The 23951-nt window shown below is 37.4% G+C and overlaps 3 protein-coding genes across 3 annotated transcripts; 1 reads left to right on the top strand and 2 right to left on the bottom strand.

Annotated features, from left to right (window-relative positions):
- The first annotated feature begins 10029 nt into the window (after positions 1–10029).
- On the top strand, positions 10030–13093 carry LOC130733065 (protein HOMOLOG OF MAMMALIAN LYST-INTERACTING PROTEIN 5-like). Its single transcript, XM_057585116.1, has 6 exons — positions 10030–10218; positions 10305–10405; positions 11148–11257; positions 11481–11556; positions 11716–11856; positions 11944–13093. Exons 1-6 carry the CDS (start codon positions 10122–10124, stop codon positions 12850–12852), a joined length of 1434 nt encoding a protein of 477 aa, XP_057441099.1. The 5' UTR covers positions 10030–10121; the 3' UTR covers positions 12853–13093.
- Positions 13094–15051: 1958 nt separating this feature from the next.
- On the bottom strand, positions 15052–15693 carry LOC130732796 (polyadenylate-binding protein RBP45B-like). Its single transcript, XM_057584783.1, has one exon. The coding sequence runs from the start codon at positions 15691–15693 to the stop codon at positions 15052–15054; it is 642 nt and encodes a 213-aa protein (XP_057440766.1).
- Positions 15694–17768: 2075 nt separating this feature from the next.
- Positions 17769–22827, bottom strand: LOC130733064 (indole-3-acetate O-methyltransferase 1-like). The gene is made up of 4 exons (XM_057585115.1): positions 22535–22827; positions 21666–22085; positions 20259–20534; positions 17769–18556 (listed from the first exon to the last, which is right to left on the bottom strand). Exons 1-4 carry the CDS (start codon positions 22634–22636, stop codon positions 18200–18202), a joined length of 1155 nt encoding a protein of 384 aa, XP_057441098.1. The 5' UTR covers positions 22637–22827; the 3' UTR covers positions 17769–18199.
- Positions 22828–23951: the final 1124 nt, after the last annotated feature.

Raw genomic sequence — 23951 nt, 5'->3', positions numbered from 1 at the left:
TAGCGTGGAGATTTTGGAAGATGCAATGCATGAGGGACCATTAATAGAGAGCATGAACATCGTTGTTCTATTGGAAAGCCCAACAGAGGAAGCCTCAACCTCTGTCCATGGGGAGAAAAGAGGAGGAAGAATATTATGATCCTGTATTGGAAGAATTGTTGATGAGGAATGAGGATAGAGGACACTTTGAGGTTTAATAAAACGCAGGAATTTGAGGGCATCTATTGCCTTATGCCAAGGTGATCCTGTTTGCAAATTATTTACCTTTAAATGTTGGTGAAATCTCAAATCGATCATCAATTATTCACTAATATACCATGAGTCACTTGTCATATTAGACATTACTGACCTTGCATCAATTAGTTTTGGACACTCTGAAGAACTGTTGCCTAGCCTTTAGTTATTGGGAACCATTGTTACTATCAATTACTCAAAAAAATCCATCACAAGTTACTTTTTCCACATCCCTATTTACTATATACATTATACACTCACTTATACACAAATTTCTCTGAATTTAACAAAATAGAAAAGTAAAGTTAGGGTGTGTAAATAGCACAAAAGTGATGTGCAAAAAGGCTAGGCAACATAATAAGAAGTTAAGAACCTGCAGCGTGATAGTAAGACTTTCAATGAGATTAAGTGCATGTTTAGATCAACTTTGTGAGAATTGATTTTGAATAAATTGATTGTGGCAAAACCGTTTGTGGTAAAAGTGAGTTGAAACTTGAAAGATTGTATTTGGATATGTTTATGACAAAAGTAATTTCTATAGGATAATATTGTAAAATTCAGTTATGAAATCCCACAATGGATTATGTATTGTCCACCAAAGAAGCTACTATATCTAACTGCTCATAAAATAGATTTTGAAACTAAAATCAATTCCATATGTCAGATTCCCAAACATCTATAGTGGGATACCTAATCAAGAAAGGATCGCTTATGGTACCAGTGGTGTGTGCCTTAACCAGTAAGAGGCACCAACACATTTTGATGCCTTCCTTCAACCAAGTAAGAAGCAAATTTTCTCTCATAATATTGCAAAAAAATCACTTAATTTCAAAATTCATTATCTGGCCTTGCTATACATATTGAAGCATTCATTCACAATTTACATATCACTCAAGGTTGATCAAATCAATACATCAAAAACAATAAATAATAGGGAAAGAGAAAATATTATTACCTATTGGCTATGGTCTAAATTAAATGATTTTGTTTATCAGGGTAAACGGATGGTGACATCACAACAGAGTTGAAGGAAGTTTGAAGAAGGGAGAGTTAGCAGCTCAAGACAATTTTTTACCTGCACAATCATTGGATTCACACTCAGTTTTTGTGTTTGAAAATGGAATCAGCAACAACATAAGCAAAGGTAGGCAAAAATGCCTAAGATGAAGAATGAAAATGGAAGAAGAACATCAATAAATAATTGAAGCCAAATCCAAGTAAAATCAGAAATCAATAAATCAGCCATGAATGATGCAGCGAAGAACGAAAATGGAAGAAGAACATCAATAAATCAATTGAAGCCAAATCCAAGTAAAATCAGTAATCAATAAATCAGTCATGAATGATGCAGCGAAGAACGAAAACGGAAGAAGAACATACTTCACAAACCTGGTCAATAAATTACAGTGCAGATGCAACCTACAGCATCAACGCGAATTGCAGCATTAGTATCACAGTACACTGATAGTTATCATTGTGTACTAGGGTTTTCAGATTGGTATGGCATTGAAACAGGACATGAATGATAGTTTTAAAATTTTGACAGGGCTACTTTTGTGCAGATAATCAGGTTCCTCAAAAGCTGAAATTGAAGAAGCTTAGGGAAATTGCTTTAGATCTTTTAAGCGCTATAAAAGTTGATAAAAGAAGTTTATGCAAACACCACTTCAAATAATAGAAGCACTTAACGGAGAATATGTGCAGATCACAGATATGTTTTTCTTTTCGGACAGGAAACAAATTCTTGATTCAAAGGCGAAAAAGAAAAACATGCATTGATAAACAAAAAATTTATGACATCAGGGACCAGGTCACAACTCTCAACTAATCCCAAATTCCAAGCAACAATCTATAATTTTAACTTCTTTATGAATAGTATCCACAACTCCATTCAATTTGTGTTTTATCTGAGGCCTGAAGGTCTTTTGACATACCTGCTCATTTTAGTACAGTAAAACATTACAATACAAGCAACACCTATTTTTACCAAACTTTCTATGATTAATACACTCTTCAGAGATTAGTCAATTATATAAATGATCAAAAAGTGTGTTTCTAGCCCTCTTCAAATATAATACTAAAGCTGTCTGTAACTAACACGTACCTACCTACCCATCCGTGGCTAAAACTAAACATAACCATAGTAACATAAAGTTTTTCAGAGAAACAAAATGTGTATTATCCCATTATTGCATACAAAACAACCAAACAACTAGTACCATATAAGAATTAAGTTTCTTCAAACTCAAAACAAAAGTTCCTTTCGTGAGAAAAAGATGAGAGAAGGGATACTATAGTGCATAGAAAAGCTTTTCACACCAAAATTTGCTTACCACATAGTCAGAATAACTATTCAATCACTCAGGTTTCCCTAGGCCAGACTAGCATTTTTTATATTTTATTAATTCTGCTTTGGCTTAATTGAATTGCCAACTCAAGGAAAAAGATATTTGAATCAAGCACCGTTCTAATCTCGTGATTCCTGAGGATAAGACATGAATCCATTCACCTCTTTAAAAAAAGAACATATGTGCAATGAAACAAACAAATTCTCCAACAATGAAACAATTAATTTTCTTGGACCACTTACATGCAAAATATCAAATTAGTAATATAGATCAGTATTGTGACTTAAACAGAAGGCTCTAAGTTAACAAAGTACCAGATGCTAGCATCCTCCATGATATAGACTTAGTAGCTTAGATGTTTCCTCCTCCTCAAAACAATTCACATATTTTTGCAGGAACAACTTATCACTATAAAAAAAAGGTCTACTTAAGCTAGCATCCTTCTTCATCAAACCTCTGGAGAGAAGATACTGGACAACTGAAGCCCTTGGCATAAGCCTTTTCTCCAAACTATATCCAAAAAGTGTTGGCACAGCTTGAAGCACTGAAGGGTCCCAACCAAGATGGCCGACCCAAAAACTCATCACTGCATTTACTTTTCCGATGGAGTTTAGCATAATGTGGGGATCCCTCCTAAATGCATCCAGAATAGTATCTTCAGACCAGCCCCATGTCTTGAAGGCATCGACTTTGGCATCCCAAAGTGATTTGGATATAGAACATTTGGCCTGTAATGCTGCAACAAAAAGCGTTTTCGAGGGATTGAATCCCAATCCCTTGACTTCCTCCACAGCCTCCTTCAAGTGAGCACATTTGAGCATAGAGGGCCTAGTAATAAGCAAAAGGTATATGTTTGAGGGAGGCACTCCCATATCAAGCAACAATTTAACTTTTGATTTCATAAGAGCAATATTAATGCAACTGGAACCAGTAACTACACAAGCCATTGCTTTTTCATGAGATGGACAAAATCTCCTTACAAATTCAAATGTAGGTATTATCTGATTCTGGAGGCTTACCATAAGGAAATATGGGGTCCTAGTCACAGTGGACACTATGTCAGAACCTTTGGAGGCTATGAATTGAAACTTGGGCAAAACCCTTATGGTTGGGTTGCATACAATGAGATCCGGTTCCTTGCGAATGATGTTGTGTATCTGAGAGATGGAGAAACCATGGTTTGTGAAGAAGGCGATAACCGAATCGGGCTTCTCTGTGGTGCTGAAACGAACCCGGTTGGATGCTTTGAGAGCAGCTTGGGGAGAAAAGCCACAAGTGTTTGTGAGATAGGAAAGGGTGAAAGATTGTTTATCACAAGTGGTTGAGAACAAGTTCTGAGATTTTGATAATGGGTAGGGGAAGAAGAGGGGTTTCAGTTGAAGAAAAACAAGGGCTCTCCGCCGGTGAAAATTGTTAGGAGAAATAGAAAGGAGAAATAGAAAAGATGAAGAGAGAGCATAAGAGAAAGATGTGCTAGGGTTTCATTGGAGGCAAACAATAATCTAAGAGTATTACAATAAGAGACAAAACAAACTATAAATAGGTCAAGAGTAAAAGACTATATTACCCATAGAACCTAAATAATAAAATAATGTAATATTATCTAACATCCCCCTCAAACTCACGATGCATCAACAGGAACAGGAAGCATCGAGAGTTTGCCAATCAAGAAACGAAAACGCCTAGCAGAATGAGACTTAGTAAATAGGTCAGCAAGCTGCATGGAGGAGGACACAAAGGGCAAGGTGATAGTCCCCTGCTGAAAATGATGTCTAGTGAAATGACAATCAATCTCAATGTGTTTGGTGCGTTCATGAAAGACTGAGTTGCGAGTAATCTGGATGGCACTCATATTATCACAATACATAGGAGTAGGTGCAGAGAGGGAGACACCCATGGATGCAAGGAGCCAACGCAACCAAACAATTTCTGCAGTAGTGGATGCCATGGCACGATATTTAGCTTCAGTAGAAGATCGAGAGACAACAACTTGCTTCTTACTTTTCCAAGAAATAAGAGAATCTCCAAGGAAAATGCAAAAACCAGTTGTAGATTTTCGATCAGAGGGAGAACCAGCCCAATCAGCATCAGAGTAAACACGTAGCTCCAATGAGGAAGAAGAGGGGAATAAGAGGCTTTGAAACTGAGTGCCCCGAAGATAACGAAGAATGCGAAGAATAGCTGCCCAATGAACTGTAGTAGGGGAGGAAACAAACTGACTAACAACATGCACTGCATAGGCAATGTCGGGTCTAGTAATGGTAAGATACACCAAGCTGCCAACAAGAGTGCGATACAAAGTAGGATCTTCCAAAGGGACACCATCAGATGAGTTATATCGAGTATTCATTTCAAGAGGAGTGTCAACTGTTCGAGTATCAGAGAGACGAGCTTGTGCAAGAATGGTGGCAATATACTTAGATTGAGAGAGGAGATAGCCTCGAGGGGAATAGTAAACCTCAATTCCCAGAAAGTAACGAAGAGTCCCCAAATCTTTCATCTCAAATTGTTTAGCCAATTGAAGTTTCAAATTCGTAATCCCAACAACATCATCCCCAGTAATAATCATATCATCAACATAAAGAGATAGCAAAATACGACTATGAGGAGAGCATTTGACAAACAATGCAGAGTCATGTGGGCTGGAGGTGAAACCAAGTGATTCAATCACAATGGAAAACTTCTCAAACCAAGCACGAGGGGCTTGTTTAAGCCCGTAGAGAGCCTTCTTCAATTTGCAAACTTCACCTGGATTATGAGAAACACCTGGTGGAGGAACCATATAAACCTCTTCCTGTAGATCACCATTCAAGAAGGCATTTTTAACATCTAGTTGGGAAATATGCCACTGACGAACAGACGCAACTGCAATAAGGGTCCGAATAGTGGTCATTTTAGCAACAGGAGCAAAGGTTTCTTCATAATCCATACCATACTGCTGAGAAAACCCCTTAGCAACTAAACGAGCTTAGTATCTCTCAATTGACCCATCAGACTTGGTTTTGATCTTATAAACCCAACGAGAACCAATTGCAGTTTTTCCTGGTGGAAGAGAGACAAGTTCCCAAGTATTTGTCTTACGTAGAGCAAAAAGTTCTTCCATAGCCTGCTGCCAACAAGGATCAATAATTGCCTCTTTATAGGAGGAGGGCTCAGACAAGCTATGAATGGAGGTTAAAAATGAAGCAAATGAAGTGGAATAGAGAGAATAAACAAAATCAGGCTTTTGAGTGGACTTACGATCACGTTGAGGACGATGAGGTTGAGGATCTACAATCTCAGAAGCTTCTTGGGGAGGCATGGGTGCAGATGAAGCTTCAGAAGTAGCAGAACTACTAGTGTCGACCCTGCAAAGCTCAACATGAGAATTAGTTTGACTATGGGGAACAAGGGGAGCATCTGTGATGACCGAATCTATAGAAAAGGGATCAATGCGAATGAGATCAGATTTGGTAAGATCATGGGTACTAGAAGGAACAGTGTAAAAAGGAATATGTTCAAGAAACACAACATGGCGAGAGACATACAATTTTTTACTTGTAGGGTCATAACAACGATAACCCTTTTGACCATCACCATACCCAAGAAAGACACATATTGATGAACGAGATGACAACTTATTGCGTTCTACATGCGGACGAAGAACAAAGCAAGTAGAACCAAAGACGCGCAATGTAGAATAATCAGGAGCATAACCATATAATTTTTCAAAAGGGGACAAACCTGAAGTGAGAGAGGTAGGGATTCTGTTAATGACATGAACAGAAGTGAGGACAGCTTCCCCCCAAAACTCACTAGGAACAGAAGCAGACAAGAGAAGAGAACGAGCTGTTTCAACAATATGACGATGTTTTCTTTCAGCAACTCCATTCTGTTCAGGAGTATCGGTACAAGACGTTTGATGAGAAGTACCATCAGATGCAAGGAGTTCAGTAAACTTGTTAGAAGTATACTCACCACCTAAATCGCATCGAAAGCACTTAATAATAGCATTATGTTGAGTTTTAACCATAGCACGAAACATATGATAGACAGTTATAAAATCAGAACGATGTTTCATAAGATAAACCCAACAGTAACGAGTGCAATCATCAATGAAAGATACATAATATCTAGAACCACCTTTAGTAGCAATTGGGGATGGACCCCATACATCAGAATGAATTAAGTCAAAAGGTGCAACAGAAATTGAGACACTTTTACTAAAGGGCAAAGCAGAAAACTTAGCAAGTTTGCAACCACAACAATCAGAAATATCGTTAGCTTGCAACTTTCCTAAAGCTCCTGTAGAAACTAAGTATTTCAAACGGGAGAAAGAAACATGACCAAGACGAGAATGCCATAAATAAAACTTAGAAGAGGACGGAGTCAAACGAAAGGACGACAAGTCTGCACTAGTAGCTGCAACATCTGGACTTCGTAGCTCTTCCAAAACATAAAGTCCCCCATATCTACGGCCTGTCCCAATCAGCCTCTGAGACCGCAAATCCTGCACATAACAATATGTAGAAGAAAAGGAAAGTAAGCAACCAAAATCACATAACTGACTTATAGAAATAAGACCCACACATAATTTAGGAATGTAATAGACATCTGGAATAGATAAACGAGATGTGGAAACAGAACCAATTCCTGCTACAGGTAGAGGTGTGCCATCAGCTGTTACAATAGGTACAGTTGAAACAGGGTGTATGGACACAAATGATTTGAGATCAGGTGACATGTGATGACATGCTCCAGAGTCAAGGATCCACAAGGATGGAAAAATACCTGAGGGACTGGTGGATGGCAAACCTATGTTGGACTCGGCAGAAGATTGTGCAGCAGACATAACAGACATGGAATATGAGTGCGTGGAAGACGGTACAGGCATGGCTGACGATTGTGCAGCAAGGAATTTGTTGAATTGTGCAGTAAGATCATCTAAGGAAGGACCAGAAACATATTTGCTCTCATCAAACATAGGAGTAACTGCATTAGTATTAGGTGCTGGAGGCCTGGAATTCTTAAAGTTGCTTTGGTTGAACTGACTCGAAGGCTTCCATTGAGAGGATTGTTGTGTTTGTTGTGCCTTGTTCACCAGTTTTGGACATTGGGCTTTCCAATGCCCTTTTTGCTTACAAAAGCTACATTCATCAAGACCAACTTTTACATGAGATTTTCCTTTAAAAGGAGGGACATCAAGAACAGAAGAATTTGGACTTTGGAGAATTCCTCTGTCAACTTTTCCTTTATCAGATTGAGACCTAAAGCGAACTTCTTCAGCTATCAATTCACTAACCACTGAATCAACAGATGGAAGAGGATTACGATGCAGAATTGACCCACATATACCCTCAAAATCATTCCGAAGAGCCATTAAAAATTGAACTAGACGTTGTTCCTCTCTACGTTTAGTGTACGGTGCAAAAGCACTCAGTTCTGCAGATTCAGTGAGAGCCAACTGGTCCCAGAGGTCAGACATAGCAGAATAGAACTCTTGAATGCTCATGTTATCTTGTTGAAGAGCCCGAATGTCAATTTCTAGCTGATATTGTTTGGCAAAATTAGACTGCGCATACAACTTTTTCAAATGATCCCAAACCTCCTTCGTTGTTTCAAATTTTGCTAACTGAAAGCCAATAGACTGCATAACAGAATTATTAATCCAAGTAATAATCTTTGAATTATTTGCTTCCCAAGATTCGAGCTCCGTTTCATATTTTCCATCTTTCTTGTCTTTTGGTGTTTGAGAAGTTCCAGAAACATAACCCCAAAGCAAACTATAAATAGGTCAAGAGTAAAAGACTATACTACCCATAGAACCTAAATAATAAAATAATGTAATATTATCTAACAAAAATGAAACTGGAACGTGATGAGATTGTACATTTTCGTGCCACTGCCGCCGCCGGAGTTTCCAGAAACCACCGACAGCTAAACAAACACCAAAAACAAGAAAGACACTTTCATAGCCAATCCCGTTCCTGTGATGTTATGTTTTCATACCGTACCCAATGTCGGTCTCGATAGTAAACTAAAAAGTGACTGTTGGAACTCAAATTCCTACGAGTAACACTCTTTGGGTAAATGGTCACATTGGTCCCTGAATGTTCGCCTTGATGTGAGTGTATTGTGCTCTCCCTGATTCGCGCACAGGTATTGTAAACATCGCACTGGAGATGAATTATTTCGTTTTGGGTTTCTTTCAATTTTTAATCTTATTTTTCATTCTCATTTTTTCACTTATATGTTATATGGGCTGACGACAGCGGTGTTTATATGCTTTTGTTTATGCAGATCCATGATGTGAGTGTATTGTGCTAGAAAGAGCACTCCATGCACCTACTCTTTGAAAGTTTTGAAGAGGTTAAAAACTTCATGCTGTATATGATTCCTGGAGAGGAAACAAAATGTTTGAGTTATGATACTCCGTGTAGATCGGATGAAGATTCTGATATAGATGCAGAATGGTTCACTTTTGAATTCCTAAATGATGTAAAATGCTCTGGTATTCCAAACCACCGAATTGTATTAAAAGTTGGGGTTCCTATCATGTTGATTCAGAATTTAGATTAGTCTGCTGGATTGTGTAATGGCACTAGATTGATAGTTACTGCTTTGACGTCGTATATTATTGTTGCTACCGCTCTATCAGGTACAAAATTAGGTAAAGCGGTTTATATTCCTAGATTGAGCTTAACTCCTTCTGACACTGGCCTTCCATTCAAATTCTCAAGAAGGCAGTTCCCTATAACTGTGTGTTTTGCTATGACTATAAATAAGAGCGAAGGCCAATCTTTATCCCATGTTGGAATATATCTTATTGTGGATGACAAAAGCTTAGTCTCTAATTGCACTCGGAATGTCGTGTACGAAGAAGTATTCCATAACATATGAATGGTTAGATTTGGTAACTTCAATTTTAAAATTCTTTGTACGTTGCGAATCGTAATTAGCATCCTGTTTTTTTCTTTATCTTTATTAATCATTTTCCAAATTGTTGCAGGTACAATGAATTTTAATTCAATGAGGGAGAACAAGCAGCAAATGGGATACAATAATTGAGCATTCTTATTGCTGAATTATATTGATGTAATATTGGTCTTTTGTCGGATTCAATTTAGATTTTATTTAAAATGTTTGTTTCAGTTTGGTTCAATTGAATTTTCTGTTCAACAAAACATATATGTTGTAGTTCAAATCTTAAGTTTTTATTTTCATTGTCGAACGATGCTGTTAATAACGTAAGAAATTCAGAATCGATTTTCGCCGTGCAGCGCACGGGTAAAAACACTAGTAGTTTTTATTTTTCTATATCATTTTAAATCAAACCCCAACTCCTTGGCCAACCTCCTACCGCTTAGTACGCTGACCGTAGGGCGAGAGATTAGTCTCATGGCTGTCGGCCGTGGGTATACCTTGGTCAAGACTAAAAACAAAAAATCAAACCCCAATTAAATTTGCGGAACAAGCTTTCTCTTCCTCAAAAGGTCAAAACCCAGTAAACGACGTCGTATCTGTACATCACCTTCTCTGTGAATTGTGATTCCGATCATCATGGCGGCGAACGAGAACGAACCGGCAAAGCTGCTGCTACCATACCTTCAACGCGCCGATGAGTTGCAGAAGCACGAACCTCTCGTCGCTTATTACTGTAATCAATTCATTCATTCTCAAATCTGATAAACCCTAATTATCGTTATCATTATTAACTAATTTTCATTAATTTGGTGAATTTAGGTCGATTATATGCGATGGAACGCGGGTTGAAGATTCCACAGAGTGATCGCACCAAGACCACTAATGCTCTTCTTGTTTCGCTCATGAAACAGCTCGAAAAGGTTCAATTTTTAATTATGCCCAATTAGGTTTTATTTTCATCCTAATCATAATTAACTACTAAAACACTACTAATTCTGTTAATTGACTGTTCCATTGGTTCCCAAATTTCATTTTGTGTTGGAAAGGAAGAAGCTTTTCTCCTCATGTTATATGGCAGTGTCTGAATCTGGATAGTAATGATGCTATAACATGTTTACATGACAACCAACATGCTGTTTTTCCTTTGAATAAATATCAGTGTCTGGAATAATTATTGGTTAAATTTTTTATGATCAACTATCCGGAAAAATTAAGCTATTGGGTAAAGATACATTAGTAGTTTTTCTATTATGTTTTTAACAAACCATGGATGGTGGTGGACAATGCATATTGATATACCTTGTACTTAAATTCAACTTCTTTTATTAGACGAATAAGGAATGTAAGGATTGAACTTTACAGTTTAGACTACTTGGTCATAGAGGCTCTTAGTTATACCATGTCATGAACCAATTTTCTCAAATATTTGAGCAATTGAGGGAAGACGTATGAATACATCAAGAATGTGGAGTCAATTATGTGGATCATGCGATGCCATTAATCTGTCATGTTTTAAAATCAAAGATAGATAGTTTATTTCCAAATCTCTCTTAAGGAGTTGGCTTATAGTTTTATATGAATGCGGATTTATAGTTTTTTTTTTTACTTCATTGAATCCTCTATTTGTTTCTAAACTAATCCTGCTTCTTGTTATCCTTACAGGATAAAAAGTCAATCCAGTTGGGGCCTGAAGACAATTTATATCTTGAGGGATTTGCTTTGAATGTGTTTGGAAAAGCAGACAAGCAAGATCGTGCTGGGAGAGCAGATTTGTAAGTTAAAAACAAATTTTAATGAGATTTGTGTCTATTTACCACTTTATTTCTAGGCCTTTAGGCTTATCTGTTACTTCTGTCATACTCATGTCAGCTTCAATTCCTATTACCTCAGTTGTATTGAGGACGACAAGGAATTTGAAGCTTCTTGTTCCTATCTTGGATGATGAATTTTTCATCTGTGATCAGTTTTTAACATTTATTCTTTGACCTTTTGCAGAAGTACAGCCAAAACATTTTATGCTGCTAGCATATTTTTTGAGATTCTTAATCAATTTGGAGCAGTTCAGCCTGATGTGTGTATTCGACTGCCCTGAACCTTCATTTTTTTATGCATGTGTCATTGCATTTGCATGGTTCTCACAACCCTTTCTTATTCGACAATGATTTGATGCGAAAATATAACTTTATGAATGTGATTGTATATTTAATGCTCTTCTGGGTCTCTTTTGCAGCTGGAGCAGAAACAGAAATATGCAGTGTGGAAAGCAGCTGATATAAGAAAAGCTTTGAAAGAAGGAAGGAAGCCCGTGGCTGGCCCACCCGATGGTGATGAGGACCTATCAGTTCCATCGAGCACTCCTAGTAATAGATATGTATGATTTGAAACCCAACCTGGTGTATCCTGAGCTTGATCAATTCATATATACAAAGAATTAACTTTCAGTTTTTCATTCTTGCAGGATCTTGGGACTACTGAAACTACTGTTACGAGTCCTGGACCCGAGTCTGATTCAACACATAGTTATCACAACCCTGTCAACCACGAGAATCTGCCAAGCATACATCCTTCACCCAAATTTCACGATACTGTTAATGATCAGCATTCCGCAAACATTCCACCTTCTATGCAGTTTCATGATATATTGGATAGTAACAAGCATTCTCCTACTGTTTCTCCATCATCTCACTCATACACACCTGGAGATTATCCTTCCCATGATTACCATCCTCCTCCACCTTCCCATGAATACCATCCTCCTCCACCTTCCCAAGATTATCCTCCATCTTCCCAAGACTACCATGCTCGTCCACCTTCCCAAGATTATCCTCCATCTTCCCAAGATTACCATGCTCGTCCTCCTTCCCAAGATTATCCTCCTCCACCTTCCCAAGATTACCAGCATCCTCCACCTGAGCTGTACAACCATCCGCAATATTCACCAGAGCACTCACAACATATAGGTCCTAGCTACCCTTCTCATGAAACTCCTTCGCCTTATTCATATCCCAATTTTCAATCTTATCCGAGTTTTTCAGAAAGCAGTCTACCATCAGCCCCATCAAACTATACTCATTATCAAGGGTCAGATGCTTCAAATTCTTTCCAGTCAACTCCCCAAACTACAAATCCTCCATCAAGTGCTCAACACAGTTCCGGCACCAGAAATGGAAATGTCTCGGAGCCTAAGTCAACTGCTCAGACATACCAGTACGACAGTAGCTATCAGCCGGCACCTGAAAGAATTGCAGAGGCACACAAGGCTGCAAGATTTGCTGTTGGGGCACTAGCGTTTGACGATGTCTCGATTGCAGTAGACTACCTGAGGAAATCACTCGAGTTGCTGACAAACCCATCCGCTGGACAGTAAAATTTAATGTAAAAACCTTGGGTGATTTCCATGGTTTTTGACTGTTTTAACTATTTTTTGCATGTCTTGTTTTGTAAAATATTATATTGATCATGCATGCGTGGAGAGATTCATGACTTGAATGGAAATCACAAAATATGTTTGGAGTGTGCTCTTTCTCATTCCTTAACTGAGAGTTGTCTGTTTGTCAAGTGACTTTGATATAAATAAGATGTCTGCTTGGAAGTGTTTTTCTTGTTAAGGTCTATTATCAGAACCCAATTTAGGTTCACATTCGTTCATCTGTATTTACAATACTCCTGCAGTACCTATTTCCTTGACAGTTATTGCTTTTTAATTTTACAGTTGTCTTCTTTTTTCTCAATTTTTTTTAAAAGAAAAATGCTTAAGTAAATGATGAGCTAGACGAAATGGATAATTTCTACTCATTCATACTTTTCCATCATTTTATAGATTTTGGAGAGTGCTAGCTTTGTCTTACAAATACTGAATTAATTGTTCTAAAAGTTCAGAATAATATATTATGTATAGTATTTGATTATCTCATGATATTATATTTTAATTTACTTAAATAATTGTATTCTAATGTTTTTTTTTGCTCAATGATTGTATTCTACTCTTTGATGCTTAGAATTTAGTTGATCCATGAATAAATTTTCCTTGGAGTTACTTTGCCTTTTGGACCTGCCCTTAAGGAATAAAAGGGCTTTCTCTCTATGTGAAGCCCGTCCCTTTCTGAAATCCAAGGCCCTATCTCCATGGTCCACTGTAAGTTATCTTAATTTAGTGACCAAAAAAAAAGTTATCTTAATTTCAATTATTACTATCAAAATGATGTGCAGTTCATTGAATATATTAATTGGAGGGAGGGGGACACCCATTTGTTGAATCTGATGTGTATACTATAAACCATCTGATTCTTAGTTAAGTTGATTGAGGTTTACAATAAAGTCATGTCAACCAATAATGCATGGTACTAGTGGAATTTAGTTAAAGTGCTCTCATTGGATGCTAATGGAACAGTAAAAGTCCTAGATTAGGAAGGCTCAACTCAACTTAACATTGTGTTTGAGTGAAGTTTACCTTAATTGGCTTGGGTTAATGACTTTACTGATACCAGGGTTTGTCGGTCTTTTGTCTTCACTCAACTCCAACCTAGTTTATGTTATGATGCTGTCTTCCAACTTGGATATTCTTGAATCATGAATTCATCATCCCTCATGAATTTTTTTTTTAATTCTTGCAACAGTTGGTTTTAGGGATCATATATATATTTTTAAATATTTATGAAAAGGATTTTTTTCGAAAGGAGAAAATATATATAATAATAATGAGGAAACTGATAAGATATACACCAAAACAACCTCAACACGGTATCAAAAACCCACACGACCAAGGCTGCCCACCAAAAAGAACTAAAAAAAACCAACCCAAAACAGCGGCAAATAAGAACAATAGCCTCAAAAACTAGAAGCCGCAATTGCAACAACTACAAAAACCAAAAGTCGTTTGCAATACCCAAAAAACTCTCAAAGGACTAGGAAAAAACCTATACAGCCCATAACTCGCCACCACCCCAAATCTCACCCTCAACGGCGCAGAGAAGCTTTCCGCGCCTTGATCTCATTGGCAATTTGAAAGAGAGGGATATCATCAGGGCAATCATACCTCAAGCCTAAGCGCTTCCCCATCAAGACGGCACTCCTCGCTCTAGTCAATACGCCATAAGGCTCCGACATCTCCGTCGGCAACACCATCAGCTCTTTCCCTGTCTGCTCTGCATCAGTATAGCCTGCTTCCATTGTCATAGCACCACCAGAGCTCCCAGCAGCACCTTGCTTCTTTCTGCCTCCACCATCACCTTTCTTAGGTCTTCCCCTCGGGGTTTTCACATGATCCCTGGGTACGGAAAACCCAGTATCATGAGAAACCCCCAGTTCAGAAGATATGGAAACCATATTAGATGTGCTACCAGGTACAGAACAGCAAGAGGCAGCTATGGGTACATCACATAGGACACCCAAGGACGTCAGCATCACGTCTTCCCCCTCCACCGTCTCAAAGCCCCTAGCATCCGCAGAAAGCTCCACCGTCTCAATACCCCTAACATCCGCAGAAGAGGTTTCTGGGAAAAGCACCGAAGTTGAGAAGCTTGGGGATGGCGAGCCGCCTCTAAAGAGGCCAGAAATCATCAATTCTTCACTCTCGGAAGAAGACAACAGACGTCGATTCCCCGATTCCAGCAAGAACCCCAGCATGCTCCGACGATCTCTGATCTCTAGCCGCAAACACCCTCGAACCAGCAACTCCACGTCGCGGAAATCTCGCCCAAGCAACCGACAATGGCGTTCCTCCCAAACGAAACCCATCGAGGAGGTTAATCGCCTGAGAAGCAACCTCCAAAGAAGAGAATCTAGCAAACCCGAACCTATGGCTTCTCCCAATCTTCCTCTGTCTCTGGATAAAGACATTCAAAACCCTCCCAATCTGAGCAAAAAGACCACGAACCTGGAGATAATTGACGCCGTCAGAAATGCCATCAACGAAAAGGGTGAAGATCGAATTACAGTGGAGGTTATTCTCCTTCTCCAAACCGACGTCGTCGCTCCTCGAGAAGCCGCTGCACGCAGCTACTTTCTCCTCCCTTCGAACCTGGATGGAAGCGTCTTTAGCTTTTTCTCCACCCAGGAGAAAGCCGTTTTTCTTCCTCCGGTCGGAACCGTCTCCGTCGCTCGTCGTCTCGCCGCCATCTCCGTCGCCTTCTGCTTGGGTATCGTCCTTGGAGGGAGATCCGCCGCCATCAGAGTTTGGAGCCCTAGCAGAGGTGGGTTCGCGACTCATTTTTTAAGCTTGTGGGAATTATGAAAAGGATTTAAAAGTTGCTAAAGCGTAAATAAAATAGGGTAGGTATGTTAGAATTATAATATAGAACCATTAATGTGTTTATGTAACAAAATAGGCTATGTTTGTTTTCAGTTTGAAGTTGCGTTTGATATATGAGAATGCCCAATGTCACTTTCGAAGATACTAGATGTGAAAGAGACTTTTAACATTCGTCAACGTTAAGTTGGATTGGATGTAAAAACATTTTCTATCTTAAGCATTTGAGATAATTGGTTCATGACATAAGTACAAAGTTTCTATGACCAAAATTGTCAAGAGTTCGATGATTGTCGCTTCCTTATTCTAATAAAAGGGATGAATTTCAACACACAGTAGATTAGTCTGTGCATTATTCACGCTTTAATCTCAATTCAAGATTAACGCCTTAACCGATCTACATAATATTTTGTTATAATATTTTGTTAGGCCCTGACTGGATTATCATATATATATATATATATATATATATTAATGAAACTGGCTCAATTTTAGGTATTAGAAAGAACTACCATTTTCACCCAGGAGCAAGTTAATTTGGTAGATGCAACCAAGGTAAATAGTTGTGAACAACAACGTTAACTGCACTTAAAATTAACAATGTCCTTATGCGTTTGCTTAGGAATCCTTGTCTTCACCGCCATTACTAAATTCTATAGCCTAAAAACTTATCCTCACACATAGGGCCAATTAAGCTATGAATTTTGTCTTCATTTTTCATATAATACAATACAGGTTATAATCACTTATATGATATAACAAATTAACAATGTTATTGAGCTACCACATTACTCTTAACATATGTCTGTAACTAATTAAGTTCGTATTTGAAATATTCATTCTATTATGTTCCTTAGATACTCATTGTTGTTAACAAAACAATTGCATGGAAATAAATGTTCTTACATCTTGGAGAGTACGTCTCAGGTGTCTATTTAGGCTTAGCATAAGTTCATTCCTTCATTCTCACCCTCCCCCTATTGTAAGGAATGGCAACTAAATTTTTATTTTTTTCTTCTGATCACCCTCACTTTCCTCCTGAAAGATTATCTAAGGAGGACTCTATTCACGAAAAGGTCACTTTTAAAGTATGGATTGCTAGAAAATTCAAGCGAACTTACTTATTGAGAAAGAAGAGAAAACAGGAGCAAAAACCACAACTGAAGATGGGGATGGAGTTCAAATTAACATTAGAAGAGTGGCTTCTACAGTCACCAAGTGTGAACAAAAGTGGTATTTACAATGATGAACATTGTGGTTACAAGAATCACTATGTAGCTAGAAAGAATGCCTATTTTGCTGACTCTAGGGAACATAGTTGTTCTTTGGAGAAACTCTTGAATGGTGCCAATCATGCAACTTTCTCTATGGATGGCAATATCTCTTTGGAGAACCTTTTGAAAGATGAAAACATTGATGTAAAAGAAATGGAGTTTGGTTTATTGACTAGAAGCCAAAGTAGTAAGATGAGAAAAAGGGTGAGCTTTAGACTGCCAGAAGTGTCTGATATCATCATTTTGTATCCACCAGAGGTGGAATTTGAAAAGTGAGTAATAGTGCATCTAGTGTATGTATGTTTTTGCATTGATGCAAACGCAAACGTGATTTCATTACCTTAATGTACCAACGGAGAAGTAAAAAATTACCATGTTGAGTTCAACATAGATCAGAGAAGTATGATTTTCTCGCATTAAGTTCAATATAGATCAGCATTGAGTTCAACGGAAATTTAAATATACACTTTAATTTCAAAAATACGTCAACGGGTTTCAATATCAAAAGCTTAGCTAAGAGCACTTTTCATGAGCTTACATTTTACTATTTTTGACATTTCTTTTCTGTTGTTTTCTTGTTGTTTAATAGGATTTTGCTCCTCTTTCTCTCTGTATTCGTTTTTTCTCTTGGTGTAGTTTTCTGTTTTTTTCCTTCCAACCAAACATGGTTGATGTGGCTGGATAGAATGATGAAAGCCAGCTAGTACCATTAGCTAATCATTATTTACCTACCTATTAGATTGGCTAGTGAAATAGTATTAATTAAGAAAGGAAAATGTGACTACAATCAAATAGCTATGCAACAACACAGCTTGTTAGTTACAAAAGGCATATCATTCCATTCATACAACTTCCACAAGATATGGACACTATCATATGCTATGGGAAAGCAAAATTAGTTCAGATACAATGAAACATATAATGTGTTTGGTTCAGCGGTGGAAAGCTTCGTAATCACTTCTGCTGAGAAGCTACAACGTGTAGCTTCTGGAGCTACCATGCTTCGTATTGTTTGTCACCACCAATCCTAACACGTTAATAGAGTCTGAAATAGCAAAATATGTGTAGAAAGTAACTTCAGCCAGTCAGCAATGTAACACACAAACAACACACAAAAGAGGGACAAAACAAGAGGCTTGAAGTGGTGAACCTCTCTTTTCTCTTTCTTTTGTGTCATTTTTTTTTCCTTTTCTTCATTGAACCAAAGAAAGGGATGCAACTATGTGAAAGAACTGAAGTTTCTCTAAGAGTTCTTTGGCTTGATTTGTAGCTCTTTGCTCTACTCTAAGAAAGAGTTCCTCACTGTGCTTGTCACCAATGTGAGCATCAACAAGCACACCACACACTGCCCTGCAGCTGTTGGCTAGAGCCCTGCCTACTTCACTAGCATCATCAGGTTGGTTCACCACAAGGGGGCTCCCCCCTTTGAACACCTCAAGCTTGTTTATGGCAAATGAACCATCAGCTTCAACCACCTCCTTAAAGTCTTGCAGGCTCGGCGCATAAACCGGAATGTTAAAATTGTCTCGTTTCTCACGGCTAATTAATCCCTGCATCAATAGCATGTTTAGATTAGTTTCTCTTTCCTCAAAATCAATTCCCACATATAGAAGCTACTCACAATTTTTTCCCCTAAATTGATTTTGGCTTTTATGAATCAAGTGTAAAAGGATTTTTAAACATTTACTTATACTTTGCTTTATATTTCATGAATAGAAAGACACTATACTATGCATAGTTAGAAGAGCTTGAAGGAAGCAATTGATCATTGTGAACACAAGTTGCAAACAGAGTCATAATACTCATGCCACCCAATGTGCCTGTGATCTAAATCAAGTTGTTGTACAGGAGTAACAATATTAATAATGAAAATAAATAAGTAAATCTATCATTCTAATTAAAAAAATGTGACAAAAAATGGAAGATATAGGATGTATTCAAATTATATAGTGAGATTTGTTTGGACAAATGTTTTGGTTATTGATTGTACTAAAAGCTGAGGACATCCTTAATTATATGGTGAGTTATACTCTGAACTTCATTGATTACAGTATTGTTTGGATGTGTAACATGGTAGTGGATAACTCTTGTAAGTACATGCCATTGATTCTGTTCCAAGACATTGTTTGGTACTTTGGTCCCATAGACTACAATCATTAGATTTAAATTTGATCAGATGAATGCAAAAATTATTATGTCTATAGTTTATTTTTCTCTTTTCACCTTAAGTATACTTTACGAAAGTGAGATAGAAACATCTATATTTCAGTAGAATTAGTTCTTCTAATGAATAATTTTTTCCTTTAACAAACCTCAAACTCAAAATTTTATTTAAGAAAACCAGTAGTATCATACTCCCTCCGTTCCAGAAAGTTTGTAATTTAAGGTTGTGGCACAAAGAGTAAGAAAACAATTATTGATAGTATAATTTGACTAGATTGCCCTTATTTAATTTTACTAGTATGATGTGTAACTACTAAAGTATACTTAGATAGAGAAAAATGTAATTAATAGAGAAGAGTTGTGGTTGGTTAATATGAAAGGTGATAAGTGAGAGAAAATGGATTAAATGAGGGTATAGGTAGAAAAAATTAGCAAAAAAATGCATTGGTTTTCTAAAACAACAAAGATTTTGGGATAATGAAAAATGGTGCAAAACAACCAACTTTCTGGAACGGAGGGAATATGAACCAACCACATTTTTTTGTACAGCTTTAAGCCATTATGGTATGATTCTGTGTTTTCTCTAAAGTCTAGATATCCAAAACATAATTGCTGGTCAATGTTACGGACCACATGACACTACCATCCGGCAACTAATTATTATTTCTGCCGACATGATGATTAATAAATGGATGACTTGATCAAGTTTGTGTTGTTAACTAACGGCTAGAATGATTTTGCTTTAAACTTGATCAGTGAGAGTTCATGATAAGTATTTCTGGTGGTGATGACTACAACACTAGACCATTATTATTATGAATTACTCATCAACTTTTCTGAAACATTCTTTGAACATACCGCTTTGTAGTGGTTAAAAAAACTGCTACAAAATATTGTGGGATTAAGAAGTCATAAAATGATATATTTAAAAGATATTTCAAAGAAATTGAATGTTTATGCAGTATCACCACCCTTATATCAACAGTGTTAACACCTTCTTTTGGTCTGCCAATTGGCAGATAGTCTATATGTGAAGTGCTGTTCATACACACAAGCATGCATAGGAATGTTTGGGATTATGATAATTACCTCTTGGACAAGATCATCCCAAGCATCCTGAAAGTGGGTCCCAAAAAGAAGGCCAGCCCCACCTTGGTCTGTGGGGTCCACTGAGGTTCTCCCCAAGCAAACTAAGAACATGGACCCCCCTCTCTTCATCTCCACTGACCTTGAGCTCAGGAAGCTTGCCAAGTCTGTTTGGAATTGCTTTTTGTATGCACTTGTTGTGCTCTCATCAGCACCATGAATGAACACCCTGCCTTTGTTGTATGCACTTGACCTCTTATCCAATACAGACTCAGGGACCTGCAAAGAAAGGATGGAACAAGAAAAAATGAATAAAAAAAGTGAACCTTTGTATACTACTTTTTTTTTAAAAAATAATTACCTTTAATTCCTCGAAGGCTGATGCATTCTTAATCAATTTCTTTTTTTTTCAGAATTAATTACTTAGAAGTTACTCATAAAATATTTTCCTAAATTGATTTTAATTTAAAAAATGACTATCCCAACCAAAAAAACAATTGAGGATGAAAAAAAGTTTGTGCAATTTTAGATGTCAAATGTGTCCTAATCAAATTCTAGCTATATGCTGGTCCCATGTATTATTATTATAAAAATTGAAGATGAAGAACATTGTGTGCTTGCTATGCATGCATTGGAAATTACTGTCCAAGCACGTTATTGTTTCCCCAAAACATGGTCCCTTTTGTCAACACTATAGACCATGGATTTGCAGCATTTACTTTTTGACCATAAAATAATTAAGGACTTGGCCTTCAATTTAATAATTGTTTTTTCTCACTATGTTATCCGTGGGAAAACGAAAATGTCCCTTTTAGATTTTGTCGTGGAAACTACAGCATATGTACAACAGAGACTGCATGCATATAGAATCTTTCGAGTGTTTGGTTAATTGAAAGTAAAAGCATATAAGAAAGTCATACAAATTAAGGAGAAATCCCTTAAAAGATATTCATCAAATTAATTGTGATAATTCACTAAAAGTTCAAACATTTTCAAGGAATTAAGGTGATCGCTATAAAGATCACGGGCAAAAGTAAGATAAACTGAAAACTGAAAGCTTAAGTCATAGAATGATTCAAAATTATTAGAATATTGTGTAATAGTTTAACCAACAGAGCTGGCAAGTAAAGTTAAAACAAAAATTGCTTAGGAAAAAAGAAGATATATATCTATCTAACTATTTTTCTTTTCTTAAAAAATGAAAGAGCATTCTTTCAATGAAAAATTTGAGAATTTTGGTATCCTTATAAGCATATATGATTCAATAGAGTTGTGACTAATGTATTAATATAAAAATTGGGAAACGATATTTTACTGCTAACAATAACATTTAGTACTGAAGCCTTGTTGAAAAGAAAAAAGTAAGCAATACTTTGAACAAAATAACAAGACACAGAGGTATAGGTATACCTGAGATAGCCAGTGCAAAGAAAAGGCTGAGTGGAAAACATCAATGGACTTGGCCGGGAAAAGCCTCCGGTAGAAAGAGCCAGGAACTCCGGCAGCAAAGTAGGAGCGGTGGTTGTTGGCAGCGAGGCACTCTTCCATGCTAACACCGTAGTTGGCAAGAGGAGGAAGGAGCTGAAAGAGAGTGTTGAAGTCATTGCTGGGAAGGTCAGAGAAGAAAGCAGAAAACTCAGGTAGGTCAAAGCACCCTAAAGACTCATAGCGCTTGATGATGTGCTTGATGATCACATCCACCACTTTGATGGTGTTGCTTCCGCATGAACAACCCAGGTCCACCACCACAAATGGTGTATCAGCATCTCCAAGCTTAACTCTATCTAGGGTTTCTTTCAGAAGGTGAAGCATTGATTTGGCATGTATGGCCTGCATGTATGTGAGAAGTCATGGGTCATTAAATTTGTAATCTTTTTGTTAAGCAAGATACTCCATATTAGAATATTAAACTTATTTTGTTTTGCAAATTGTAACAACTATATATATATAACTTTTTGTGTGTTTGAAAACCTTTTAATTTCTCAAGTCAAAGAAAGTAAGTGGTTTCAGAAGAATCACTAGGAATTGGTCTAGATTCTCTTACCGAAGATTCAGAGAAACCTCAAACATTCACAATATTTTTTAACATATTTTGAATGATAGAAATCTTTCCGTAATTATATCTTAGGGAGGATCAAATTCTTGCTAGAAAGTTTTTTGATGGAGGAAAAGTGATGATAGTGATAATTTTAAACGTATATCCAAAACATGATGATAATTGTTAAGACTTAAGAGGGATGCTACATATACATGTATATGTATATGAGAATTAAATGTACCTGAGCTTGGGAATTGTTGGCATAGCTGGCTTCTCCTTTGCCTCCTTTCATGCTAAGCAACCTCTCAAGTTCCATTTTGGACACAACAACATTGTCTCCCATCGGAGCCAGAATTAAATAGTGATGATGATGTGAGAGTGAAAGATATATGAGAAAAGAAGGAGTATGTATGTGGAAGTGTAAGATTGGGAAACTGAGAGGCAAAAGAGTTGATATATATAGAAGAGGATGAGTAAGGCTACTAATAATAGCATGTTTGTTTATTATTATTCTTTTAAAGTTTTTAGCTTCTGAAATTGAAAACGGCTGAACTAGGATCACCCCAACTCCACAAGATCACCAAATTATACACTATCTTTGGATTGATATACCACTCAAGATCCAAAAATATAAGAATTATAGCTTTATAAAAAACAGAAATTATAGAGAGAACAAGTTCTATTTAATTTGTTTGTTTTTGTTTTGTTTTGTTTTGTGCTTATTATTGGCTTATTAGATAACAAGCTCTGGTTGTTTATTACTTTTCTTCAACTTGTTCCGCTGGCTACTTGGCTTAGGCTGCTACATCTACACAAAAGGCCGGAAATAATCATAAGAAAACTTTCATTTGGTCGCTGGGATTTATATTCTTGACTTAATTCAAGTCCGCTCCTGGCAGTCGAAATTGACGGGATTCCAAAACTCACTATTTGAATGGAAGAATTCTCCCACGGATTGTTTTTTCAGCTTTGTAGACTCTTGCTGTGATGTGATACAAGCTGCTGGCGGTGGGGGTGGATTAGTTTGGTTCCAGCAGGATTGGTTTAGGCTACCTAAGTTAGTAAGTGGCGTGGGGTTTCTTCTTTGTTGTTGGTCACCTAGTTTCTTTTTGCTGGTTCTTGTTTCTTGTTCTTGCTTTTTTCTTTATCTTTCTTTTTTCTCTCATTGTATTTGGGTTCTAGCACCCCTTGTGCTTGATTTAAATACAAATTTGCTTATCAAAAAAAAAAAGTTAAAAGCACCAAATATGGGCCTCGCATGCATGCTACAAGGATGGCCCAAGAATGGCTCCGGAAAAAAAAAAGAGTTGACCAAAAAAAAAGAGAAATATTTTGTTTACTTCTAGAAACATGTTCTAGGCTCTCGGTTCCGGTCTTATAAATAATAATAAAAATTTATTATAAGTGTTAGCCCCACCATGATATATGTGTTTTTTACTCGAATATAATTGTCTTCCTAGAAAATACGTGTGATGCACCAACGACTCGGAGACCCGACCTGCCTTGGCGATGTGGCATGTCAGATTGACGCAGGGCAAGTCGGATCTACACTGGGGAAGGTCAGCAAAGGGAAGAACGGGTCTACGCTAGGGAAGGTTAGGCGAGTCAGTGTCGGGGAGGATCGAGCCGGTGTCGGGGCAGGTCGACATTGGCGCGTG

The sequence above is a fragment of the Lotus japonicus genome, chromosome 1 (genome assembly GCF_012489685.1).
Source record: "Lotus japonicus ecotype B-129 chromosome 1, LjGifu_v1.2".
Lineage (NCBI taxonomy): Eukaryota > Viridiplantae > Streptophyta > Magnoliopsida > Fabales > Fabaceae > Lotus > Lotus japonicus.
Note: the sequence above shows the minus strand (reverse complement) of the source record. Positions and strands in the feature narration are given on the sequence as shown.